The sequence below is a fragment of the Balaenoptera borealis genome, assembly GCF_965194805.1.
Source record: "Balaenoptera borealis genome assembly, chromosome: 21".
In the NCBI taxonomy this organism is placed as follows: Eukaryota; Metazoa; Chordata; class Mammalia; order Artiodactyla; family Balaenopteridae; genus Balaenoptera; species Balaenoptera borealis.
Window position 1 is genome coordinate 17,051,311 of NC_138880.1, and position 27,929 is coordinate 17,079,239.

The 27,929-nt window shown below is 36.3% G+C and overlaps 1 protein-coding gene across 1 annotated transcript in view; it reads right to left on the minus strand.

Moving 5' to 3' along the window:
- Window positions 1-27,929, minus strand: part of SGCZ (sarcoglycan zeta) — a 929,817-nt gene that overhangs the window by 41,933 nt on the left and 859,955 nt on the right. The window contains exon 5 of the mRNA XM_082375047.1: window positions 15,626-15,748. Coding sequence (XP_082231173.1) covers window positions 15,626-15,748 — 123 coding nt within the window. The remainder of the gene's footprint in view (window positions 1-15,625; window positions 15,749-27,929) is intronic.

A 27,929-nucleotide genomic window follows, 5' to 3' on the forward strand; every position in this document is an offset into this window, starting at 1 on the left:
ATAGAAATAATCCCTCTTTCAAATTTCCACCTTCAGAAAAGAATATCAGAAGGTCAAGCAGAGCTTTCATCATTCACTCTTAGGATATATATTTTCAGAAAATAATAAGTAATTCCAAGGTCTATAATTACTAAGGTTGTCATATTGCCCTTTACCTTAATAACCACTAAAGGAATAAGAAGCAATACACACATGAGACGTTTAAAAAATCTTAAATGAACAAGGGTTACCAACAGCATATCTTTAGCAAACACAATCATAAGATTCTTTTGTTATGGATTTATCAGAAGGCAGCTACATTTGAATTGATTGATCACTCCATTGTGCACATTCTAACAGAAACTGAAACATAAAAATATGAAATAACTTGATAACAAATGAACTACCTATACTTTTTTTTTATTTTGCAAAGCATTTCATAAAAAATCAGTTCATGATGTGATTTGGAAAATTAATAAGACAAGATCTCTACGTGAATTACCTTTATACTACATTTAAGTTATCTTTGCAAGCTTTGAGACACTTAATCTAGTAGTGTATTTTGTTTTGAGGTTTGGACATTTTACCTAAATACAGATAGCATAGCTAGTGCTAGTTTTGCTTCTTTAAGGTCACATTCATTTTTATGCAGGCCTATTTTCTGTATAGCCCTTTCCTTTACAAACTTTATCATTACTTAATCCACATGCAATTTAAGCTTTTCTGATCCCTGTGGAAATCATTTATCTAAAAATGGACTGTTAGTTGTACCATAAACTCAGGTTCTTTGGGAAAATAAAGGAACACCTTAATCCTGCCTTTTTGTCTTATTTTATTCTTTAGATTCTGCACCCCTATTTAAACTAGTTTCTGGAGAAAAGTAAGATGGGCTTTCTACTGCTGTTAGTCATAGGCAGGAAGATTGTGTTTCCAACTGGCACACCATGCTGATCATTGCAAGTGGAACGCACAAGGACAGGTACTCATCTTAGCAACACTTTTATTTCTTAATGCTTTCCCCCCTGATACTTCTGATACATTGTCACTAAAGCACATTCTATGGAAAATAGAAATCCATAGAAATTTATCCAAAAGCGGTGGTACCCAACTGCCTTTAGTGGCTTCAGATACTACATGTGTTTATGGATTTACAGGCATACCCTGGAGATATCGTGGGTTCGGTTCCAAACCATGGCAAGAAGGCAAATAAATGCAATAAAGCAAGTTACACAAATGTTTTGGTTTCCCAGAGCATATAAAAGTTATGTTTTTACTATACTGCACTCTGTTAAGTGTGCAATACCATTACATCTAAAAAAACAATGTACATACCTTAATTTAAAATATTTTATTGCTAAATAAATGCTAACCATCAACTGAGCCTTCAGTGAGTCATAATTTTTTTTGCTGGTGAAGGATTTAAAATATTGCAAGAATTACCAAAATGTGACACAAAGATATGAACTGAGCAAATGCTGTTGGAAAAATGGTGCCCATAGATTTGCTTAATACAGGGTAGTCACACACCTTCAGTTTGTAAAAAACACAATATCTGCAAAGTGCAATGAAGCAAAGAGAAATAAAATGAGGTATGCTTGTATCTGAAACTTTCTACAATCATGTTTTCAATTAAAAAAAAACTTGTGTGTTCAAAAGATGCTAATTCTATAAATGGCTTTATGGACCTGAGCTACAGAGTCAGTATATACAAATCAGCATCTGAACGCAACTAGGACTTCTAACATGGTACCTTATTAAACACAGTTTAGTTAGACTTTCCTTCTAATCTCAATATAGCTAAGTGATTCTAAAATATCAGAGGGACTTCCCTGGCGGTCCAGTGGTTAAGATTCTGCTCTTCCAATGCAGGGGGTGCGAGTTTGATCCCTGTTTGGGGAGCTAACGATACCCCATGCCTTGCGGTCAAAAAAACAAAACATAACATAGAAGCAATATTTTAACAAACAATAAAGGCTTCAAAAATGGTTCACATCAAAACATATTAAAAAAAAAAAATAAAACATCAGAGTTTAACCTGTCATTTTCTGAGTGTCTGTGCAGTTGTGGACAAAGTCATAATTTGGAATCTTCATTTGGCAACCTGCCTTAATACATATGTTTTCACTCTTTTACTAATAATCGTTTTATAAAAATTGAGGTGAAAAATGCAAGTCTCAAAAAGTCTATCCTCCAATAACAGGATAGTGTGGCATTCATAGATAGAGACCAGTTGGGAAACAGCTAGGAAGAAAGCACTTGCTAATGCCGAAACAAACTCCCTTCATCCTTTTGTTTCTATGAGTTTTTTTTTTTTAACCTCTTATTGTTCCAGATGCTCCTGTGAATTTTATGTTATCACTTGCCATGTAATTCATTGTGTGCCAATAGGGAAACAAACAGAGCTCGATTTATCTGCGTTTGTTTTCTACTCACAAGAGGTTAGGTAGCATTACTTTTTTAACATCTTTATTGAAGTATAATTGCTTTACAATGTTGTGTTACTTTCTGCTGTATAACAAAGTGAATGAGCTATAGTATACATATATCTCCATATCCCCTCCCTCGTGCGTCTCCCTCCCACCCTATCCCACCCCTCTAGGTGGTCAAAAAGCACAGAGCTGATCTCCCTGTGCTATCCCCGCTGCTTCCCACTAGCTATCTGTTTTACATTTGGTAGTGTATATATGTCCATGCCACTCTCTCACTTCTTCCCAGCGTACCCTTTGCCCTCCCTGTGTCCTCAACTCCATTCTCTATGTCTGCGTCTTTATTCCTGTCCTGCCCCTAGGTTCTTCAGAACCATTTTTTTTTTTTTTTTAGATTCCATATATATGTGTTAGCATACGGCATTTGTTTTTCTCTTTCCAACTTACTTCACTCTGTATGACAGACTCTAAGTCCATCCACCTCACTACAAATAACTCAATTTCGTTTCTTTTTATGGCTGAGTAATATTCCATTGTATATATGTGCCACATCTTCTTCATCCATTCATCTGTCGATGTACACTTAGTTTGCTTCCATGTCCTGGCTATTGTAAATAGAGCTGCAATGAACATTTTGGTACATGACTCTTTTTGAATTATGGTTTTCTCAGGGTATGTGCCCAGTAGTGGGATTGCTGGGTCACATGGTAGTTCTAGTTTTAGTTTTTTAAGTAACCTTCATACTGTTCTCCATAGTGGCTGTATCAATTTACATTCCCACCAGCAGTGCAAGAGGGTTCCCTTTTCTCCACACCCTCTCTGGCATTTATTGTTTGTAGATTTTTTGATGATGGCCATTCTGACTGGTGTGAGGTGATACCTCATTGTAGTTTTGAATTGCATTTCTTTAATGATTAGTGATGTTGAGCATCCTTTCATGTGTTTGTTGGCAATCTGTATATCTTCTTTGGAGAAATGTCTGTTTAGGTCTTCTGCCCATTTTTGGATTGGGTTGTTTGTCTTTTTGATATTGAGCTGCATGAGCTGCTTGTATATTTTGGAGATTAATCCTTTGTCAGTTGCTTCGTTTGTAAATATTTTCTCCCATTCTGAGGGTTGTCTTTTCGTCTTGTTTATGGTTTCCTTTGCTGTGCAAAAGCTTTTAAGTTTCATTAGGTCCCATTTGTTTATTTTTGTTTTTATTTCCATTTCTCTAGGAGGTGGGTCAAAAAGGATCTTGCTGCGATGTACGTCACAGAGCGCTCTGCCTATGTTTTTCTCTAAGAGTTTTATAGTGTCTGGCCTTACATTTAGGTCTTGAATCCATTTTTAGTTTATTTTTGTGTATGGTGTTAGGGAGTGTTCTAATTTCATTCTTTTACATGTAGCTGTCCAGTTTTCCCAGCACCGCTAATTGAAGAGGCTGTCTTTTCTCCACTGCATATTCTTGCCTCCTTTATCAAAGATAAGGTGACCATATGTGTGTGGGTTTATCTCTGGGCTTTCTATCCTGTTGCATTGATCTACATTTCTGTTTTTGTGCCAGTACCATACTGTCTCAATTACTGTAGCTTTGTATTTTATAGTCTGAAGTCAGGGAGCCTGATTCCTCCAGCTCTGTTTTTCTTTCTCAAGACTGCTTTGCCTATTCGGGGTCTTTTGTGTTTCCATACAAATTGTGAATTTTTTTTGTTCTAGTTCTGTGAAAAATGCCATTGGTAGTTTGATAGGGATTGCATTGAATCTGTAGATTGTTTTGGGAAGCATAGTCATTTTCACAATGTTGACTCTTCCAATCCAAGAACATGGTATATCTCTCCATCTGTTTGTATCATCTTTAATTTCTTTCATCAGTGTCTTACAGTTTTCTGCATGCAGGTCTTTTGTCTCCTTAGGTAGGTTTATTCCTAGGTATTTTATTATTTTTGTTGCAGTGGTAAATGGGAATGTTTCCTTAATTTCTCTTTCAGATATTTCATAATTAGCATATAGGAATACAAGAGATTCCTGTGCATTAATTTGTATCTTGCTACTTTACCAAATTCACTGATTAGCTCTAGCAGTTTTCTGGTAGCATCTTTAGGATTCTCTATGTATAGTTTCATGTCATCTGCAAACAGTGACAGTTTTACTTCTTCTTTTCTGACTTGGAGTCCTTTATTTCTTTTTCTTCTCTGATTGCTGTGGCTAAGACTTCCAAAACTATGTTGAATAATAGTGTTGAGAGTGGGCAACCTTGGCTTGTTCTTGATCTTAGTGGAAATGGTTTCAGTTTTTCACCATTGAGAACGATGCTGGCTGCGGGTTCGTCATATATGACCTTTATTATGTTGAGGTAAGTTCCATGTATGCCTACGTTCTGGAGGGTTTTTATCATAAATGGGTGTTGAATTTTCTCGAAAGCTTTTTCTCCATCTATTGAGATGATCATATGGTTTTTAACCTTTTTATCCTTCAGTTTGTTAATGTGGTGTATCACATTGATTGACTGGAGTAAATTGAAGAATCCTTGCATTCCTGGGGTAAACCCCACTTGATCATGGTGTATGATCCTTTTAATGTGCTGTTGGATTCTGTTTGCTATAATTTTATTGATGATTTTTGCATCTATGTTCATCAGTGATATTGGTCTGTAGTTTTTTTTGTGGCATCTTTGTCTGCTTTTCTTATCAGGGTGATGGTGGCCTCATAGAATGAGTTTCGGAGTGTTCCTCCCTCTGCTATATTTTGGAAGAGTTTGAGAAGGATAGATGTTAGCTCTTCTCTAAATGTTTGATAGAATTCGCCTGTGAAGCCATCTGGTCCTGGGCTTTTGTTTGTTGGAAGGTTTTTAATCACCGTTTCAATTTCAGTGCTTGTGATTGGTCTGTTCATATTTTCTATTTCTTCCTGGTTCAATCTCGGAAGGTTGTGCTTTTCTAAGAATTTGTCCATTTCTTCCAGATTGTCCATTTTATTGGCATATAGATGCTTGCAGTAATCTCTCATGATCGTTTGTAGTTCTGCAGTATCAGTTGTTACTTTTCCTTTTTCATTTTTAGTTCAGTTGATTTGAATCTTCTCCCTTTTTTTCTTGATGAGTCTGGCTAATGGTTTATCAATTTTGTTTATCTTCTCAAAGAAACAGCTTTTAGTTTTATTGATCTTTGCTATTGTTTTCTTCATTTCTTTTTCATTTATTTCTTTTTTTTAAAAGTAATTTTAATTAATTAATTTATTTTTGGCTGCGTTGGTTCTTTGCTGCTGTGCATGGGCTTTCTCTAGTTGGGGCGAGCTTGGGCTATTCTTCATTGCAGTGTCTGGGCTTCTCATTGTGGTGGCTTCTCTTGCTGTGGAGCATGGGCTCTAGGCATGTGGCCTTCAGTAGTTGTGGCATTCGAACTGTAGAGCGCAGGCTCAGTAGTTGTGGTGCTCAGGCTTAGCTGCTTCATGGCATGTGGGATCATCCTGGACCAGGGCTCGAACCCATGTCCCCTGCATTAGCAGGTGGATTCTTAACCACTGTGCCACCAGGGAAGCCCTTATTTATTTATTTCTGATATGATTTTTATGATTTCTTTCCTTCTGCTAAATTTGGGGGTTTTTTTGTTCTTCTTCCTCTAATTGTTTTAGGTGTAACTGAGGTTGTTTATTTGAGATGTTTCTTGTTTCTTGAGGTAGGATTTTATTGCTGTAAACTTCCCTCTTCGAACTGCTTTTGCTGCATCCCACAGGTTTTGGGTCGTAGTGTTTTCATTGTCATTTGTTTCTAGGTATGTGTTGATATCCTCTTTGATTTCTTCAGTGATCTCTTGGTTATTTAGTAGTGTATTGTTTAGCCTCCATGTGTTTGTATTTTTTACAGATTTTTTCCTGTAATATATATCTAGTCTCATAGTGTTGTGGTTGGAAAAGATACTTGATATGATTTCAATTTTCTTAAATTTACCAAGACTTGATTTGTGACGCAAGATATGATCTCTCCTGGAGAATGTTCCATGAGCACTTGAGAAGAAAGTGTATTCTGTTGTTTTTGGATGGAAGTCCTATAAATATCAATTAAGTCCATCTGGTTTAATGTATCATTTAAAGCTTGTGTTTCCTTATTTATTTTCATTTTGGATGATCTGTCCATTGGTGAAAGTGGGGTGTTAAAGTCCCCTACTATGATTGTGTTACTGTCGATTTCCCCAAAGGTTGTTAGCTTTGCCTTATGTATTTAGGTGATCCTATGTTGGGTGCATAAGTATTTACAATTGTTATATCTTCTTCTTGGATTGATCCCTTGATCATTATGTAGTGTCCTTCTTTGTGTCTTGTAATAGTCTTTATTTTAAAGTCTATTTTGTCTGATATGAGAATTGTTACTCCAGCTTTCTTTTGATTTCCATTTGCATGGGATATCTTTTTCCATCCCCTCACTTTCAGTCTTGTATGTGCCCCTAGGTCTGAAGTGGGTCTCTTGTAGACAGCATATATACGGGTCTTGTTTTTGTATCAATTCAGCCAGTCTATGTCTTTTGGTTGGAGCATTTAATCCGTTTACATTTAAGGTAATTACTGATGTGTATGTTCCTATTACCGTTTTCTTAATTGTTTTGGGTTTGCTGTTGTAGGTCTTTTCCTTCTCTTGTGTTTCCAGCCTAGAGAAGTTCCTTTAGCATTTGTTGTAAAGCTGGTTTCGTGGTGCTGAATTCTTTTAGTTTCTGCTTGTCTGTAAAGGTTTTAATTTCTCTGTCAAATCTGAATGAGATCCTTGCTGGGTAGAGTAATCTTGGTTGTAGGTTTTTCCCTTTCAGCACTTTAAATGTATCCTGCCACTCTCTTCTGGTTTGCAGAGTTTCTTCTGAAAGATTAGCTGTTAACCTTATGGGGATTCCCTTGTATGTTATTTGTTGCTTTTTCCCTTGCTGCTTTTAATTTTTATTCTTCGTATTTAATTTTTGATAGTTTGATTAATATGTGTCTTGGCGTGTATCTCCTTGGATTTATCCTGTATGGGACTTTCTGTGCTTCCTGGACTTGATTGACTATATCCTTTCCCATGTTAGGGAAGTTTTCAACTATAATTTCTTCAAATATTTTCTCAGTCCCTTTCTTTTTCTCTTCTTCTGGAACCCCCTATAATTCTAATGTTGGTGCATTTAATGTTGTCCCAGAGGTCTCTGAGACTGTCCTCAATTCTTTTCATTCTTTTTTCTTTATTCTGCTCTGTGGTAGTTATTTCCACTATTTTATCTTCCAGCTCATTTATCTTACCTTCTGCTTCAGTTATTCTGCTATTGATTCTTCCTAGAGAAGTTTTAATTTCATTTATTGTGTTGTTCATCATTGTTTGTTTGCTCTTTAGTTCTTCTAGGTCCTTGTTAAAGGTTTCTTGTATTTTCTTCATTCTATTTCCAAGATTTTGTATCATCTTTACTATCATTACTCTGAATTCTTTTTCATGTAGACTGCCTATTTCCTCTTCATTTGTTTGGTCTGGTGGGTTTTTACTTTGTTCCTTCATCTGCTGCGTATTCTTTTTCAGGTAGACTGCCTATTTCCTCTTCATTTGTTTGGTCTGGTGGGTTTTTACTTTGTTCCTTCATCTGCTGCGTATTTCTCTGTCTCCTCATTTTGTTTAACTTACTGTCTTTGGGGTCTCCTTTTTGCAGTCTGCAGGTTCGTAGTTCTCGTTGTTTTTGGTGTGTCCCCAGTGGGTAAGGTTGGTTCTGTGGGTTGTGTAGCCTTCCTGGTGGAGGGGACTGCTGCCTGTGTTCTGGTGGATGAGGCTGGATCTTGTCCTTCTGATGGGCAGGACCGTATCTGGTGGTGTGTTTTGGGGTGTCTGTGAACTTAGTATGATTTTAGGCAGGCTTTCTGCTAATGGGTGGGGTTGTGTTCCTGTCTTGCTAGTTGTTTGTCGTGGGGTGTCCAGCACTGGAGCTTGCTGGTCATTGAGTGGAGCTGGGTCTTAGCGTTGAGAAAGAGATTTCTGGGACAGCTCTCACCAATTGATATTACATGGGGCTGGGAGTTCTCTGGTGGTCCAATGTCCTGAGCTCAGCTCTCCCACCTCAGAGGCTCAGGCCTGACACCTGGCCGGAGCACCAAGATGCTGTCAGCCACACGGCTTACATGTAAATGGGTTACATTCTCCAATCCAAAGGCACAGGGTCGCGGGCCTTCTGCACTCAGCTCAGTCCTCCAGCCACACATCATCCTCCGGGCTTTTTCGATATGGAGAGCCTGCTTTGGATCCAGGTCCAGCTGCATTCTCTAGCATCTAGAAGAAGCAGCTGATGCCCACATCCTCCCTTATCCCTGCCGCAACTTGTCACGATCCTGGAGTGCCTCCATTTGTGAATTTATAATCATTTCAAAATAAAAGTTGACAGTTACTCTTCGGTTGGCAATTTCCCTCCTAAAGTCAGAATTTTGGGGCTTCAACCTGAGCACTTACCTTGACACTTAAGCCTATTCAAAACGTGTTCCTGAGGACAGTTTTGAATTTGCCAAAAAGTGATCTCCAGCCTACCTGTGAGCATGCATGGGAGGGTTAAAAGAATTGGAGTTATCTAATCAGGCCAGTGAAATCAGGATTGAGACTCTGTTTCAGTGATAAAATGATGTATCCTACAGAGTAAGGAAGTTTGACACGTCCACTGAGAAAGAGAACAAAAGAAGTGAAATGGACTGAAACTGCAGGATCCCCTTTCAATCAATAATACAGAAGGCCTGTGTTTCACTCACTCAACAGGGACTACAGTCTTCCACTGTTTGCAATCCAATTACCTTAGAATCCTACTTCTGGTTTTATCAATTTGGCAATTGATATTCAAGGGGAATAGGCTAAGGGACCACAGAGTCATTGATATGTCTAGATTCTCTGAGATTGACCATTGTATTAAAGCCACATCGTCAAAAAGCTACAAACCTATCCTATGTAATTATATATCCCTGTATCAAGATCTTTACAGCATTGAAAGTTAATATTGTATACTTCATTTATTCCATATTTAATAAAATAATTTACCATATTGCTATGGACTGAATTTTGTCCCTTCAAAATAAATGTGTGGTGGCTATCTCCCCCAGTGTAATGGTATTTGCAGAAGAGCCTTTGGGAGAAAATCAGATTTAGATGATGGAGATGGTGGGACGCTCATTATAGGATTAGTGACCTTATAAGAAGAGTCAGAGATACCAGGGCTCACTCTCTCTCTGCCTTGTGAGGACACATTGAGAAGGCAGCTGTCTGCAAACCAGGAAGAATGCTCTAACCAGAACCCAACCATGCTGTCACCTTGATCTTGGACTTCCAGCTTCCAGAACTGTGAGAAAAATTAATTTCTATTTTTTAAGCCACTCAGCTTATGATATTTTATTACAGCAGCCTGAGTTGACTAAGACGTATGTGGAGAATATTTTTCTGTACTCTGAAAAATGTTATCTGTGGTTTATTAATTACGTGTTCAAATTTATATTTTATTGTTTGAAACAATGTCAAGCCTGAAGAAAAGTCATGAGTATAATTTAAAAAAGAAAACAAAAAACTCTTGTATACCCCTTGCTCTGGAGCCCCATTCAAGTTTTGCTAAATGTGATTGGCTTTAAAAACAAATCCACAAATTCTTTGAAACTCCTTTCATAAAAGGAAAGCGGTCCTCTTTTATGACTTTCTTCACATTTCTATTATACCAATTATATTTTCAAGAAGTTTTGCTTTAACAAAATTAGGAAACATTTAAGTCAGAGCTCAGAGAAATGAAATAAGTCACGGAGAAGACTGTCAGTAAGGTGCTCAGAGCAAGCAGCTATTTTCTGACGATGGCATAGTTCATTATTAATACACTTCAAAACCTGCAATCAGTTTTCACCCAGAAATGTGGGGGCCAGAGTGGTACTCATCTTTAACATCTCTAAAAGCTTTATCCTCCTTAAGTTTAAAAAACTAGAGACAGTAACCATGCAGATGTGCTTTTGAAGCATTTCCTCAGGCTCGCTGGGGTGGGAGGATAGGAGGAGGAGGACTAATTAAAAAAAACAACTAGAAAATTGAGTTGAGTGATTTACCCAAGTCTACAGACTTGAAATGCCACACCGAAGAAAATGAAGTGATTGCACCTCACTTTCCTCAGCACCTGATCTCATCACATTTCTTCAGGTGCCGTTCAGACCAAGCAGCTCCATCCTGCTGGTTGAGTGTTACCATGTTCTTAGCATTTGGACAGCCTGGAGGAACAACAGTCCTATATAATAGAAAGGTTGATTCCAAAGCTGACCCCATCACAATGTCCCAATTTAACAGACAAGAACAAGGATGTAGAAGACTAACTAATAAAGACAAACCAGAAAATACTGATTTCAACCCAGAAACATAATGTTTAATTTAAAGGCAGCTCTTTGGAAAACTCTTTCTTCTGTTGTCAAATAAGCATTGGAACCTGTCTATCTTTCCAACCATTCAATTAGAACAGAGACAAAGGAATGACACTCTTGGCTTTGAAGCAAACACTAGCGCACAGAGTGGATGCATGATTCGGATTCACTATTCTTTCAAATTGCCAGTTTTAATTTCTACCACCTGATAAAAAAGAGATATCCTTTTTTCTCATACATTGAGCCATTTTCTACTTTTCTCTCAAAGGCAAAACAGAGAGATCTAACTCCAACTAATGGCTTTTAATTTAACATGAAAATATCGTATAGGACTAAAGTCTTTCACTTTATAAAGTCAAATGACCTGCACTTTGTTTTCTAAGTTAATATACTACTTGGAATAAAAATGAAAGTACAAATCGCAGTTGATTGATTCTGCCTGAAAGCACTAAATTTAAGAGTCTTCTGCGTGTAAAGGTTCATATCTTTTATTTATTGACCTGGTCTCAAAAGATAATTGCATTAAGTAATATCTTTGACCAATATTAGGGAATACAAAGGAAAATAAAGTTGTCAAGTATGCATATGTGAGCTAAAGTGTAAAACTCCCATATATTCAATGATATAGACAGGGCATGTTAAGGTCAAATAAGTATATTCAAGTTAAGATTTAAGCAAAGTACTACTGAGCAAGTCAAGTAATATCAAGAGTAAAAACATTAAAAATTGAAAGCATGTGACTGACTGACTGCTGAACATGCCGATGGGGTAATGAGGGGTGGTGGTATTCAGGTAACTACCTGCCACTTTACTTCTACCCTCCTGCACCCTGAAAGTATTTAAATGCATCAAGTACATCCCTGCTATGCTCCAAGTAGAGTAAATTTGAGTATCCGGAGCCACACTAGATCTACAAATAATTTTAGTCATAAGTGATTTTACCTCAGCTGGATAGACACACTTATTATCTAAATAAATTCATCTACTTCTGCCACCTGGAAAGAGAAGTCCATGTACGAAATGCCATTTTTCTTAAAATATAAATTAGAAAGGATCCATTTTAATCCCTATGGATATTGCTTAAGTAGAAAATTTCTGTGTCACAAATTTAAAATTCTAGAATCAACCTCACACAGATCTCTTGTCACATGCAACTTTGAAGTCTTGTCAGCACTGCTGCCTAATTTACATGAAATACCCTGGAGTCACTGTTTCTTTGTAGTATAGTTTGTTAAATATTTAAGCACTGCTTTAAAGTACATATGAGGTTACTAATCAATCCCAGTGCCCTTAAATTGCATGCTACGCTATGCACAATTTCCTCCTCTAAGCATGTGAAATTCTAAATTATATTTGCCTTTGATAACTTTATTTTAGAAGTATCACAAGAAGGAATAAAGCTACTATAAAGTTCATATGCGGTATTCTGGTAATGGAGTAAGGACCTCACAGGAATTTGAGAATGCGTGTGTATGTGTGTATGTTTGTGTCTGTGTCTGTGGGTCTATCTGGGTTCTTCTGTGAGAAACAGAAGTGTGACTGGATACTGAGGGGAATTTTAATCATATTAAAGTACTCCCCTGGGGCTTCCCTGATGGCGCTGTGGTTGAGAATCCGCCTGCCAATGCAGGGGACACGGGTTTGAGCCCTGGTCCGGGAAGATCCCACATGCCACTGAGCAGTTAAGCCCGTGTGCCATAACTACTGAGCCTGCGAGCCACAACTACTAAGCCTGCGTGCCACAGCTACTGAAGCCTGCGTGCCTAGAGCCCGTGATCCACAACAAGAGAAGCCACCGCAATGAGAAGCCTGCGTGCCACAACGAAGAGTAGCCCCCGCTCGCCGCAACTAGAGAAAGCCCGTGCGCAGCAACAAAGACCCAACGCAGCCCAAAAATAAAGAAATAAATAGATAAATAAATTTATTAAAAAAATAAAAATAAAATAAAGTACTCCCCAACTTAGCATTTATTTATGAAAGATGTGGCCCTTGCATACCCGCATCAGGTTAAAAGCCAGGGTTACTTGTTACAGACACTCTCATTGTTCCCTCCTGTGTGATGCTTCCATCCTTTACAAAAATCTGCCTGGATTCTATAATTATGAACTCAAAATTGTATTAGTTTATTATTTAGGATCTTCTGGAGTCATATGATACATAAACATATTGTAAAACTGATTAATTTTTTGAGATAATTGGAAAATATAAACAAGAGTATTATGAAAAATAAACTCAAAGCTGTGTGTATATGTTTGAGACAGAGAAAGAAATGGAAAAACAGAGCTAGAGTGAGATATATGTATTTATCCATCTATACATCATACAATATACCACGCATACATCACACACATACAAAGGGGAGAATGAGAGAAAGAATGAATAATAGGTCAGCAGAGATGACTGCCCTAAGACAGTTAACTGAAAAGCAAAAAAACCTTAGATATTTTAGGGAGCACTTTTTCCTCTGACTTAATTGTCTCATTAACAATTGAAAGACGGCAACCAGGCTACCGAGAAAAAGAGGAAATAAATGTGAGTATCCATCTACCTCCAAGAAAAATTAAGAAAACTAGTTATTGGGTTTAATTTTGTGAAGACAGTACTTCACTGAAATAGTTATGAGAAAAATCAAGGTAATATAAAGATCAGAGAAAGTTAGAATTCCATGAGATCATAAAAGCTGTCAAGAGCTCCAGAACTACCCTTCACTTATGTATACAAAGTACCCAATGCCAATATCTGAAATGGATGAAATAATTTTTGGTTATGTGTGTAATATCCTAAAAGCTATGAGGATTATTTTGGTATCAAAGCTGATAACTGCAGGCACTACCAAGGTTTAAAGATTGTTAAATATTAAAATCACATCTGCCCAATTCCTCTGAGTGCGTTTTTACTCTGATTCCTGACTTTCTCACCAACTAGCAACTCAGATGTTAGCATCAAGGGCCCTAAAGTCAATGTCCTTTCTGATTTGTTTGTGCTCTTTGCCAAGGAAAATCCTCATGATTTTTTAAAATAAATTTATTTTTTCTATTTATTTATTTTTGTCTGTGTTGGGTCTTTGTTGCTGCGTGCAGGCTTTCTCTAGTTGCGGCGTGCAGGGGCTACTCTTTGTTGCGGTGTGTGGGCTTCTCATTGCGGTGGCTTCTCTTGTTGTGGAGCATGGGCTCTGGGCACACAGGCTTCCATAGTTGTGGCACGCGGGCTCAGTAGTTGTGGCTCAGGGGCTCTAGAGCGTAGGCTCAGTAGTTGTGGTGCACGGGCTTAGTTGCTCCACGGCATGTGGGATCTTCCCAGACTAGGGCTCGAACCTGTGTCCCCTGCACTGGCAGGTGGATTCTTAACTACTGCACCACCAGGGAAGCCCCCCTCATGATTTTTTAATTAAAAAAAATTTTTTTGGCTCCCTGACTGCCAACTCAAGACTTAGGGAGGCCAATGTTTACCCCATGTACATGTTTACTCCTGACCTTTTTAAGGAATCTTAAGAAAGAAAGAGAAATGAGGCTGATGGGCAGTCCTGGGAACCAGCCCAAACACTAACCCAATGGTGCAGGCTCCAGCTACTCATCAGAAAACTCACGAAAGAAAGAAAGGAGGCCCTCGGGGACAGTAAGGATGGTGGTGGTATATTGTGAGCCAGACCAGAGATGCAGTGAGGATCCCCATTCAACAATCTTTGTTGAATTTCATTGCTATTTAATAGTGTATCTTCCTTGAAATCCACACAGACCCTGGTGTCTGGGATATTGGCAATATCAATATTATCTTTATTAATAAAAACAAAAAGCTAACCTTTACAATGTCTTCATTATGTGCCCCAAACATTCTAAAAACACACATGCACACATAGGCATGCGCGTGCACACACATGAAATTTGAGCACTAACAATATCATTATCATTTCAATCATTTAGATGAAAGAAAATAGACGGCATAGATTTACTCAAAATATTGAATGGTGGAGGCAGAATTTAACCCAAACAGCCCAAGAGCTGAGGTCATTTACCATGCAAACTGCTCTCACATGGCCCACAGGCTCTGTTCTACCTAGATATGATAGATATCCCATGAGCTGTCCCCAAACTCAAATTTGGGAAATGCTAAGCCAAACATATTTAATTTTTTAAATATAGACCTCTTTGTATTTTAAAAACATTTTATCAAAATAATATGTATTGTGGTTGTAAATCAAATTATTCAAAAGAGATTGTACTTACAATGCTTAAAATAGTATTAATAAAATTCTTCCCCATTCCCAATCGTGCTTTTAACTTTCTGCTATTTTGTTCTTGTTTTTGCTTTTTCATTTCAGTTGGTGGTTGACACTAATGGTCCTAATATTAGAATAATGACTTTAATAATGTCTCAATAATAGGTGATTAGCACTATTTCTTGATTTATATACTTTTGAAGACAATTATGAGCCCAAAGAACAGGAATTTAATTTACTTATAACCTTCCCCTTACTTCATTCTAAAGTTGATATTTACATTTTAGTTCTTCTTTTGCATATCTTTTACTTTTAAGTAATACCTCTAAATTGTATTTATCTATCACCTTGAGTAATCTTTAATCATTGTTTGCACCCCACCTTTTCTTCCACCATCCACACTCAGTTTCCTCCACCTAACCCTGCCTGAGACGTGCAGCTTTGCTTTTATATCATTAAGGCTAATATTTATAGTGTCTTCAGCAACCACGACCAGAGCTTTCTGTTTATGACTACTGGAAAATCAAATGATGTGATATCATGGTATTATGTGAGACTCAATTTCAGGCGTGGGGACCATAGATATAAAAAACTAGTTTCTTGTTCAGCTGCGTATTCTTTCAAGAAGTAAACAATGTTCCAAGACCTCCATCTACAGTACCTGTAACTTTCAGCTTTTCAGCCCCAATGGTAATCTCATCTTCATCTGCAGAAAACAGCACCCTGCCATCTTCACTTGCTCTCACTTCAAATCTTTTACACTGAGCTTCCACAGCATCAGCTCCTATGGTCAGAGGAAAGGTTTAAAAATGAATCTGGTATCCAGGAAACCATTAACATGTATTTTTTTTTTGAAAAAGAAGAGAAATACATATATTATTTAATCTCTACAGTATGTTTTATACCTAAATTAATATTTTAAAATTACCATCCTTTTCAGGAGGCTGTCTAATTTGGTAGGGTATTGCTGGGCTAGGTTGGTTGGGTACACATCTGACCTCTAAACCCTGACATTGTCCTGACAAGGTCTGTGTGGGTTTAGCCAGTTAGAAAATCTTTGCATATACACAAGGAGAGACGATGTCTGCTTTGTTCTTGGTGGCAGCCTGAAGACTTGGCATTATACCTGGCATGTGCTGGATGCTTAATAAGGACTTGTGGACTGAAGGATTCTCGTGTTTTCTCTCTGCAAGTAGACAATAGTGCTCATACTTGCTACATCGCAAGGTACTTATAAAGCATTATTCAGTTGTGAACCTTTAGTTACTCTATACTTCATAGATTCTAATACTGCAATTTGTTCACTCTTTATTACTACTGAATGTGAATCCATTTTAGATTCAATATTGCAAATGTCTGTGTATATCTATATATACATACATAACATATACATATTTAGTGTTCTCCAATGTATCTTCTAATCAATAATTTTCTTTATTAAAATATTTTAAATAAATACAATTACATCATGTAATTGAAATCTATTTTCAATTTATTGGACAATTTTGCACATTAATCCATCCACAATCCACAAAGCTAGCTCCCATACGTGGAAAACATAATTAATTTGAGAGTGAGCAGGGCTTCAGCAAGATCAAACTGGTCAGGGGGTGAGGAATTGCTATTTCCATAACAGTGATTTCTTTCTTTTGGCATATGCATTTGGCATATGGATCTGTATCTTCCCCTCCTGTTAAGATCTGGAACATCCCTCTGCTGCTGTCTACATCAGAAACTCTTGGCAGGTACAATGTGGTCCACTCAGGGACCTGGGCATAGCACCCTTTGTGCATATTTCTTTTCATTTCTCTCTACATGTGCTATGGACTGAATGTTTGTGTATGCCCTAAATTCATATGTTGAAATCCTAACTCATAATGTGATGGTGTTAGGATATGGGGTCTTTGGAAGGTAATTAGGTCATGAGAATGGAGCCCTTCTGAATGGGATTGGTGCCCTTATAAAAAGACACAAATAAGTTTGCTTTCTCTCTCTGTGCAGTCTATGGAGTGAGGACACAGGGAGAAGCTGGCTGTCTGCAAGCCAGGAAGAAGCCTCTCACCAGACACTGGATTTGTTGACACCTTGATCTTGGACTTCCAGCCTCCACAACTGTGAGAAATAAAAATCTGTTGTTTAAGCCACCCAGTCTATGGTATTTTGTTACAGCAGTCCAAATGGACTAAGACAATGTACTACCATTTTCTGTTAGCTATATGACCCCCAGGAATTCAAAACAGGAGATTATATTTGCATTCCAAAATGCCCTCTAAATTTAAAATTGTGTCTAGTTTCTAGTAGGCATTTAGTAGGAGAATGTTGTAGAGGTGAATGAGTGCAAGACTCAACTTTCTTCCCCTTTCCTTAGTCCTCAACCCCACCTCAGCCCTACTCTCAACCCTAGTCCATGTGTTTTAGTACCTACACTTTAGTAAATTACACCTCCCCATCATCATAGCTCCTGAGGAGTACTTAATAAGAGGAAGACATTATTCCACACTGGTAATATGTGGGATAATTTCTCTGAAAACAAGAAGTTTTTCTTATATTCTGAAACTACATATATGTTTTCAGGTCCACAAAGAAAATGTGCAAACCTCCAGTGAGAACAACGCTAAATACTTAAAAACTGGTGTTAACCATGCAAGCTATCAAGTTCAAAACAGCATGAATTGTATTTTAAAGTCTGTTCTTTTAAGCAAATAACTTTCCTTATGGGATTTAATGGTAATATTGCAGAAACCATGGAAGACCTATCGTTCCTGGTCACCGTCATTGCATTTAATCTTGCAAACACTATTTCAGCAGCCTGTGTTCAGTTGATTTTGTTTTCTTTTCATCATGGCCTAACTTTCCTGTATTGAGATTTTAATCTTTGAACCATAATAACTCAAATGGATGAGTTTCAGTTGGTGGTTGACACTAATGGCTCTAATATTAGAATAATGACTTTAATAATATCTCAAATGGATGATGTTCAAAAAGCCATGTTTGAGGCCACATGTGTTGATAAAAGTGATTTCTAAGTTTTGAGGCTTCTGTGTTTCAATCTATCTTCAGGGCACTGAGGCATACATTAAATATGAACTGCCTAAAAGATATTACAGATACTATACATGTAAAACTTAACATGTACACTACCTTGCTTCCTTCAAATATATTTAATTATTGGGTGAATTGATCCACAAAATATATCACTGACTTTAATGACACTGAAGTATATAGATCTCTGTGCTTATAGATACATACATACCTACACACTATATACACACACACAGCAGCAAGACTTTTCTTGGCATAATACTTAATGTTGTTATATGGGAGACAATTTATTAACATAAAAATGCTATATTATAAGTCACAGAAACTATTAGAAATATAAGTTAAGTGTCTGGATGTGGCAAAGTAAGTTGAAATCTTAATTCATTACATTTAAATAAGCAAAAGAAAATAAGCAGATTAGAAGACATTTATGCACCTGGAATAGAAGAGATGCATCTAGGCCATAAATAAATGGATAAAGACTCATCCAATTGAAAAATAGATATATACATTAATACAGCAGACTACACTCTATTCAACATATTAGTATAATTACAGAAGGCAAAATTGCAAGCAATTAGCAATGCATTGATAATAAGTAAATATTTTAAGTCAGAAAATAATTTTGAATGTATTGTGCTTCTGTATATTACTTTTCTGCAAATGGAAAGCACTTAATATATGTAATTGGACATATATTGCATTGTTGTGAATACTTATGTTTAAAATAAATATATTAGGCTATATGAAACTGAATGTATTATATCCTAACATGCTTGGTGTTGTCTTATTCTGTGTTTCAGGTTTCAAGTTAGCACCTCCTATTCTCTAGGCTAGATCACCTTAGGAGCCAGTTGTTCAGAGGGGCAGTGATGTCCACTTTAACCTTGTCTCAATCAAAGATGCCTCCAGAGTTGCAGGAAAGCAATATGTCTGAATGTCTCTGGGTAAAGAGCTCCAATTCCTTAGCAAATAGATCATGGGAGACAAGTTATCCAGGAAGCTCTATATTTTATTGGTCATCTTAAACACCAAATTGCTAACTAAAGTATCAAGACTAAGTGCTTCTTTCAGAATATCTCTGAGATGTTCATGTCAGCAACTTCAAAAATCAAAGAACAATTAGGTATAGAACAAGAGGGAGATTGATCAAGATGGCAGAGTAAGAGGATGTGGAGTTCACCTCCCCCCACTAACACATCAAAAATACATCTACATGTGGAAAATGTCTCACTGAAAACGAACTGGAAACTGGCAGAAGGACTCCTGTACAACCAAGGCTGTGAGAAAGATCCACACATAATTGCGCAGGAAGGGAAGGAAAGCGATCAGGTTGGGACCTGTGCTCCCTGGGAGGGGACTCAGAGGAAAGGAAGAATACAAAGGTGAACACACTGGGGAGTGAGAGGTGAGAGCCACAGACTGGGCGCCCGGGTCCTGGGGTCCTATGTGGGGAGACCAGCTGCCTTGGCTGGTTGGAGGACCTCTGGGACAGGCAGGAGGGCTGTGGGAAGGCTGGGCTCTGATGGTGAACAGCGTGCTCACTGGCTTGCCCGCGAGGCAGGACTGAGAGGGCAGAGACAGGACTGCTCCGGAGCTGCCGGGTTTCCCACGACCACCTCAGCGTGTGCCCCAGACCGAGCCAAGCTAACACTCTGGCGATGCTGAGCATATTTTCATGTGCGTGTTGGCCATCTGTATACTGTTGGTGGGAATGTAAACTGGTGCAGCCACTGTGGAAAACAGTATGGAGGTTTCTCAAAAAACTAAAAATAGGACTACCATATGACCAAGCAATTCCACTACTGGGTATATATCCCAAAACACCAAAAACACTAATTCGAAAAGATGCATGCACCGCAAGGTTCATAGCAGCATTACTTACAATTGCCAAAACATTATGGAACAACCTAAGTGTCCATCAATGGATGATTGGACAAAGAAGATGTGGCATATTACTCAGCCATAAAAAATAATGAAATTCTGCCATTTGCAACAATGTGAATGGACCTAGAAAATATTATGCTTAGTGAAATAAGTCAGACAGAGAAAGACAAATACTGTATGATATCACTTATGTGTGGAATCTAAAAAATAAAACAAAGGAATGTACATAGCAAAACAGAAACAGACTCACAGATATAGAAAGCAAACTAGTGGTTACCAGAGGGGAGAGGGAGATGGGGCAAGATAGACATATGGGATTAAGAGATACGAACTACTATGTATAAAATAGACATGCAACAAGGATATATTATTGTACAGCAGAGGGAATCATAGTCATTATCTTGTAACAACTTTTAATAAACTATAATCTGTAAAAATACTGAAACACTATGCTGTACACCTGAAACTAATATAATATTGTAAATTAGCTATACTTCAACTTAAAAAAGAACAAGAAAAGAGAACTGGCAGGAAAAAAAGAAAATATGTAAGCAAAATAACAGGTTTTTTAAAAGGATTGAAGTGTTCAGTACATATCCAAATATTTTCTCTAGTCCATTTAATGTTCTGTATAGATTCTTTAAAAGCAAACAAACAACAACAATGTTAATTTCTTATTTCCCTCAGAGATGGCTCCACTGCCCTTTTTGGAAGGTTCACATTTCTTACAGTCATATTTAGTGTCCAAATGCATGTTTTGCAGACAAGTAGAGAGGCTCCGTTAATTATGTACTGGCTTTGCATTTTCTATGTTAAATCAGTCAAAGACATGAACTGGAAAGTTTTCTTCAATAAAAAGAAAACAAGGCAAAGATCAAAATGGATATGTCTGGTGTGTTTTCCTCAAGCATAGCAGGATGAATCCTTTCTTCCTATATAACTCTAATTTTGTATGTCTGTCTTCAAGGTCTTAAAGAAGAGCATTATTAAAAGATTAGAAATTCCCACAAGAAAAACAAAAACAAGATTCAATACAGTCAACTAAATTCAGTGTTCTGAAATTGCTGATTTAGAATTATCATGGGTCAGGAAAAAACCAAACCAAGTTTGAAACAAAGTAAGCTGCTTTCATGAAATATAAATGTAAATAAGCCTGTAGTTTATTTTATTCTACACGATGTGTGTCATTAAAATTTTGCACGTGGAAAGTGCACTCCGAGTGTACGGGGTACAAGAGGAGAAGAAGCAGCCGAATAAAGGAAAGGCCACCAGGGCCAGGCTGGGAAGCTTGTCTCAGAAGAAGGGCTATTGAGCCTTGGGATCTGCAATCCTCATGGCATCTTGCCAGAGATCAGTCTTTGTTTCTTTCCCCCTACCCTCAGGAACTGCCTTCTGCTTTGGAATTGGAGGAGCAGCCATTCTTCCATCCACAAATAAGGTAGTTATATTAGCTCTGAGGTTATAGTCACCTTTGTAGCCCTACCTGGGACTCCCTACAGTCCTGTGTCTAGACCGATGCCTTGTGCATAATATTCCTCAATTAAACTGTGTTTTTAAGTTGAAATGAATTCCATGACTCTCCACTTGTTTATCACTACTTCCTTGCCCATCTATACTATCCCTACGATCACATACAATTGCTCACCGTCATCCTTTCCTAAAAGGTTATGAAAAACTTATGCATATAATAATTATATGAATAATGTTACCCACCACCCCACTGAATACATATCTACTATTTCCAAAATAGGTGAAACTTTCAGTGTAACCTTTCCTTAATCATATGTCCCTTCATCCTCTGGGAGCTCCAGATGTCAGCAATGTCCCCAAATGAGTGTTTATCACTCCCATTTTATAACCTTACTACTTATGTATGTATCCATCAAACATTTTTCTTATTTTTGCATGTTTTGCACAAGATACACGCACACATGCACAGACACACCATTTTATTTTATTTGTATTTTTCAGTGACTAGATTTATTTTGTTAAATTGTAGCTCTGGTTTATTCACCTTCACTGCGATATTCTATTATACGGATATACCACAAATTAGTGATCCATTTTCCATTGAAAATCTTTTAGGTTGTTTCTAGGATATCAGAATCCGTAACAATTATGCTATAAATGTTTTTGTGTAAGGATCCTTCCACACTTGGGCAAACGTGTTCCAGGGCTTTTACTTGGGTGTGGGATGGCTGGACAGCAGAGTGTGTACTTTAATTTTACTAAATAATAAAAAGTTGCTTTCCAAACTGATTGTATTGATTTACATTCCTACGGAGAAAGTATGAGTGTTCCTGTAACTCACATCATTGCAAACACTGAACGTTAAAAGACTTTAATTTTTACCAATCTGCGTGTTAAAAGGTATGCCACTATGGTTTAAATGTACAATTCCCTGATTGCTGTTAGAGTAAACATCTTTTTTATGCCATTGCTCCACAGATTCTTTCCTGACAATATACTCCCCACAGTCAGTGCATGGGGGCATGTGAGGCCAACTCTTTCTCTAGAAGTGGTTCAGTTTTCATAGGATATTATTCTCTCTGACCAAAGCAGTTAATCCATACACAGGCACGTGACTCAAACACTCCTGATTTTTGCTCTAAGTTTTGAAAAAGAGGCACATTCTTCTTTGAGATCAGACACTGAGCATGATATAAACTTGAAGCTTTTAGCTGTACTTCCAACATGGAGAAAGTCTGCCTGAGAAATCAGCCAATCAGTGAAAGGGAGAAAAAAAAAAAGAAGAGAAAGAGAAGGACAGAGAGACATTCCTGAAATTATTGCTTAAATAGTCAGATCCAGTCAGAAACAAATGAATCAAGCTCTGAACTTTCCAATTTTATAAATCAATAAATTACTCACTGACCCCACTCATTTTGAAGAGTTCATACATTTTGAATTGGGTTTCCTTTAGCTGAATTCTTTTACTCTTTATTTTCTTCTTTAAGTTTCTATGTATTCTCCTCTCCGTCATGTTCATCTTTATTAAACAGAAATTCTGGAAATGTTCCACCTTTTAAGTATCACTGAATTTCCCCACAAAAAATTCATCAGTCTTTAATTAAAAGGAAAAAAACATGCTCTGTACCTCTAAATTAAAAAGCATTAATATATCAAATGTTACTTCATAATGACAAAAAATTGATTCACCATGAATATTTAGCAATTTAAATTATTATAGATGTAGAAACATGATGTCAAAACAAAGCAACATTTGACAAAACTACAAGAAAAACTAGCCAAATGCAGATTCTTGACAGGAGATTATAAAATCTTTTCTCAGTAACACAGCAAAAAAAAATAATAATGGGACAATTAAAACATTTTTATCAACGTTGGCATATTGGTCGTGCATTGAATCCTTAATCTAAATACTTTAGGGACTTCCCTGGTGGTCCAGTGGTTAAGACTCTGTACTTCCAATGCAGGGGGCATGGGTTCGATCCCTGGGCAGGGAACTAAGATCCCACATGATGCACAGCGTGGCCCAAAAAAAAAAAAAAAAAAAAAAAACAAAAAAAAAAACCAAATATATATATACATATATAAATAAAATAAATACTTTAAAGTGCTCCTTTTCAATTGCATATTTTTTCCATTTTATTGGAATATAATTGTCTACTATATTATATAAGTATAAAGTTTTCAGCATAATGACTTATATATATTGGGGAATAACTGAATATTTTATTTGACTATTTTATCTCAACCTACTCTATTAAATACCTTAAAAAGTGTATCATTACTCTGGCTTAATGCAAATCTTAACAGATTACAGCATGAAAATTATAGAGATTTTTATCTGACCACATTACAATCAATCTTAAATAACAAAAGTTAACTGATATATCCCCATATGTTTAGAAATTTTAAAACTCACATTAAAATAAGCAATGGGCAAAATTCTAATAATAGTTGAAATTAGAAAGTGTTCCAAACTAAACAATGATTACGATATTATTATCAACATTTGTAAAATATGCTAAATCAGTACTTACAACAAAATGTCTAGCCTCACATAGCTATATTGGAAGGGAAGAGATGCTAAAAATTAATGATCAAACATCCCTCTATGCTGAGAAGCTAGAAAACAACAGCAATAAAACAACAAAAAAATAAATCCTCAAAATGTAGATGGAAACAAATAATGAAGGGCAGATATTAATGAAATAGAGTACAAATCTATAATATACTAGATCAATGAGGTCAAAAGTAGATTTATTACAACTAATAAAATTGACCAATTTATGGTGAAATTAATTAATAAAATATTTAAATATAACAATACATATCAGTAATAAAAAGGGACATTACTACAGATATTATAGATGTTCAAATGGTACAAATATTTTATAGCAACATTATATCAATAAATTTGAAAATCTGTTTGACTTGAAAAAATGCCTACAAAATATTACTTACCATATTGACTTAGGAATAAACAGAAAACCTGAGCACTCCCATTATAATATAGCATAACATAGTACAGAAATTACATAAATAATTTAAAATCTGTACATATATACACATACAGACATGCGCGCACATACACTCACAGAAATTCTAGTCTGTGCTATTCAGGAAAGAATTAATTTGAATACAAATTACAACTCTTAATGAGAACAGAATAATACGAAACACTCCCCAACTGATTTCATGAAGCTAGTATAATTCTGACACAAAAACCTTACAGAGATAGTACACTGAATAAAAATTACAGTATAATTATACTCATAAACAAAAAATCAAAAAGCCTAAGTAACACATTAGCCCACCATGTTTACTCCAGGCATGTTAAGAGTGGTTTATATCTGACACTCAGTAAATGTATTTAACTATCTTAGAAGTTTTAAAGAGAAAAGACAGGATTAGCTCATAGAGGTATAAAATTTTTTTGACATAATTCAACATTGTTCATAAGAAAACCATTTACCAAACTTTTTATCCTTTCCTGATAAAGGGATCCATAAAAACATATTAAACCCCTGACACTTAATAATGAAGTATTGAAAGCTTTCCTTGTAACATAAGGAAGTAGAAAAGGATACCTACTATTAACAGTTATATTCAGCATCGTTCTAGATATCATAACCAGCAGAATACAACTAGAAAACGGTTTGATAATTTATAAGAATTGTAAAGGTAGAAACAAAACTAGATTATTCACTGATGACATAATTCCATATGTAGAAAATCCAAAGAATCCACAAAGATATTCTTAGAATTAGGAAATCAATGTATCAAAGTCTCTGAATGCAAGGTCAATATATAAATATCAATTTTATTTTAGAAAATAAAAGGTAAATGATATTATGTATAATAGAATTAGAGATAAAACTGTCATCATTTTCATATAATAAGAATTTGTTTAAAGAATAACAAAGAGGGCGTCCCTGGTGGTGCAGTGGTTGAGAATCTGCCTGCCAGTTTAGGGGACACGGGTTCAAGCCCTGGTCCGGGAGGATCCCACATGCCACGGAGCAACTAGGCCCGTGAGCCACAGTTACTGAGCCTGCGCGTCTGGAGCTTGTGCTCCGCAACAAGAGAGGCCGCGATAGTGAGAGGCCCGCGCACCGCGATGAAGAGTGGCCCCCACTTGCCACAACTAGAGAAAGCCCTAGCACAGAAACGAAGACCCAACACAGCCATAAATTAAAAAAAAAAAAAAAGTACTTAAATTAAAAAAAAAAAAAAGAATAACAAAGAATCTACAGAAAAATAATTAAATGATTAAGAATTTAACATACTGCTTAGATAGTCAAGAATGAGTCTTGATTCCAGGTTTTGGATCCAAGTTTAGTTTTGTAGAGTCCAAAGTCTACAGGTTGTCTGTGCTACTGTATCAGTAGATGATAAATCCCTCTCACAATAACACTTCTATATTATACGCCCTTGTCCTGGACACAAATTACACACTAAGAAGCATTCATTTATGTTGAAGTGGTATTTAAACAATGTTTTTTTCAGTCTTATACGATCCAAAGTATTAATTATCAATAATTTTAAAGTATTTATTAAATGTTCACTACATTTTACAAACTAGGTTAACGCTGAGTATATGAAAATAAAGAAGAAAAGGGTTTTACCCAAGGAGATTATAGTATATTGGAATTGCTAAACAATTATACAAGGCTGATAAAACAAAATCTATATTGGTTGTTTGATTAGGTTTATCAGTGTTACTTCCTCATTAGAGGCATCACAATCAATGTACAGATCCTCACAGGTACAGCTTTAAATAGCAGCTTTAAATAGCATAGCTTTTTAAACTAAAAACACATATTTTAAAAAGAAAGTGTTTTTGAAGAGAAGTGCCATAGACTACAATTTCCCCTGTGTATGCGTAATCTCTTGTGATTTTTGGATCAGTTTACTTGATGATACTACCAGAGCAACATGTGCTTAATAAAAGTATATTTCTAACTTGAAACTACAGGAAAATTCATTAGAGCACAATGAGATTTAGTACTTTCTAAAATAGAGTATCCCACCCTAATGGTTGTATGGCAACAACAGCTTTATCAGTGTACATGCACCAACTAATACTAAGAGGAAGTAATTTTCTTTTTAATTAGGCTTTATAACATTTAAGTTTCATTTCAATCTATAATATTTAATCAATAGTTTAGTTACACATCCAGACTATGAAGATTTTCCACTTCAAATGATCAATCACATCAGGCTTTCAATCTCACTACTCCACTCTAATTGGTCTTATCAAGATCTGGAATAAATATTTTTCAAAATTTAATAGCCATAGACCTCATCTTACAGGATCTCTCAGTAGCATCTGACTCATTCAACACCTTTTTCCTTAAAAGCTTTTTTCATTAGACTTGAGAAACCACACTCTTGGCATTTTTACTAGCTCACTAGTCATACTTTTCCAGCCTATATCCTTGCTTTCTTCTTTTCTTCCTATTCTCTAAACATTTACATGTCTCAGAGGTCAGAATAATGATTTTTTTTTTAACATTTTTATTGTAGTATAATTGCTTTACAATGGTGTGTTAGTTTCTGCTTTATAACAAAGTGAATCAGTTATACATATACATATATCCCCATATCTCTTCCCTCTTAAACTGTATTCTGTGTGAAAAGTCTCCAGAGCAAAAGAAAAAACCCGAAAAGAACGGAAGGAAATCCTCTCTATTTACTCCTCTCACTTCTCCATGCATCTGGGGGCTCTCATTCAGGATCATGGCTTTAAGTAACATGTATGTGTTGAGTCCAAGATTTCTAACATGTGCACTAATATTTACCTGGAAATCCAAGTTTATATAAACACCTTTTATAGATGTCTAAGGGGCATTGAAATACAGTTTGTCTCAATAAGAACTCCTGATTTTCACACACTTGCCAAATTATTTTTTCCTCAGTAATCTCCTTCTCAGTGAATAGGGCCACAATTTACCCCAGTCGTTTAGCTCTCTACCTTCAAGGTTTATCTCAGGTCCCACTTCCACTTTTTTTCCTCGGTGCCATTTTTTTTTTTCTTCCAAGACCCTAACTGATACAGAAACCCAAAGAAAGAGGTAAATACATTGAAATATTTATTTTCATAACGGAATGACAAAAGCAAAGGTAGTGAATAAAGATTGAGTCTTTTAAATTAAATTAAAATTTCTGTTAATTCAGAAACAGCATGTCTCTAACGCATTGCTTTCTTCCAGTTTAATAAAAACCGGCTGTCTAATGAATTGTTTAAATAAGGTAACGGGGTTTTCAGATAAATAAAATAAACAATATCTCTCTAAGATCTACTTTTCCCCTAAATTCATCTTTCTAATAACATTCTTACTTTCCTTAGTCTCTGGAAAGATTTCTTGGTATCCTGAATATTTCAAAATATTCAAGAACAATTATAAATAACTAAACTGCCCCTCCACCCAAGCTAAATTTTTGAACATACTAGTAATATTTGGGGTGAGGATATGATGAAGTCATTTATTTAATTAAATATTTGGGGAAACTTCCGATGCTTTTAAGCAGTTAACTGTGTTTCAGTAGAGATCACTTGAATTTGT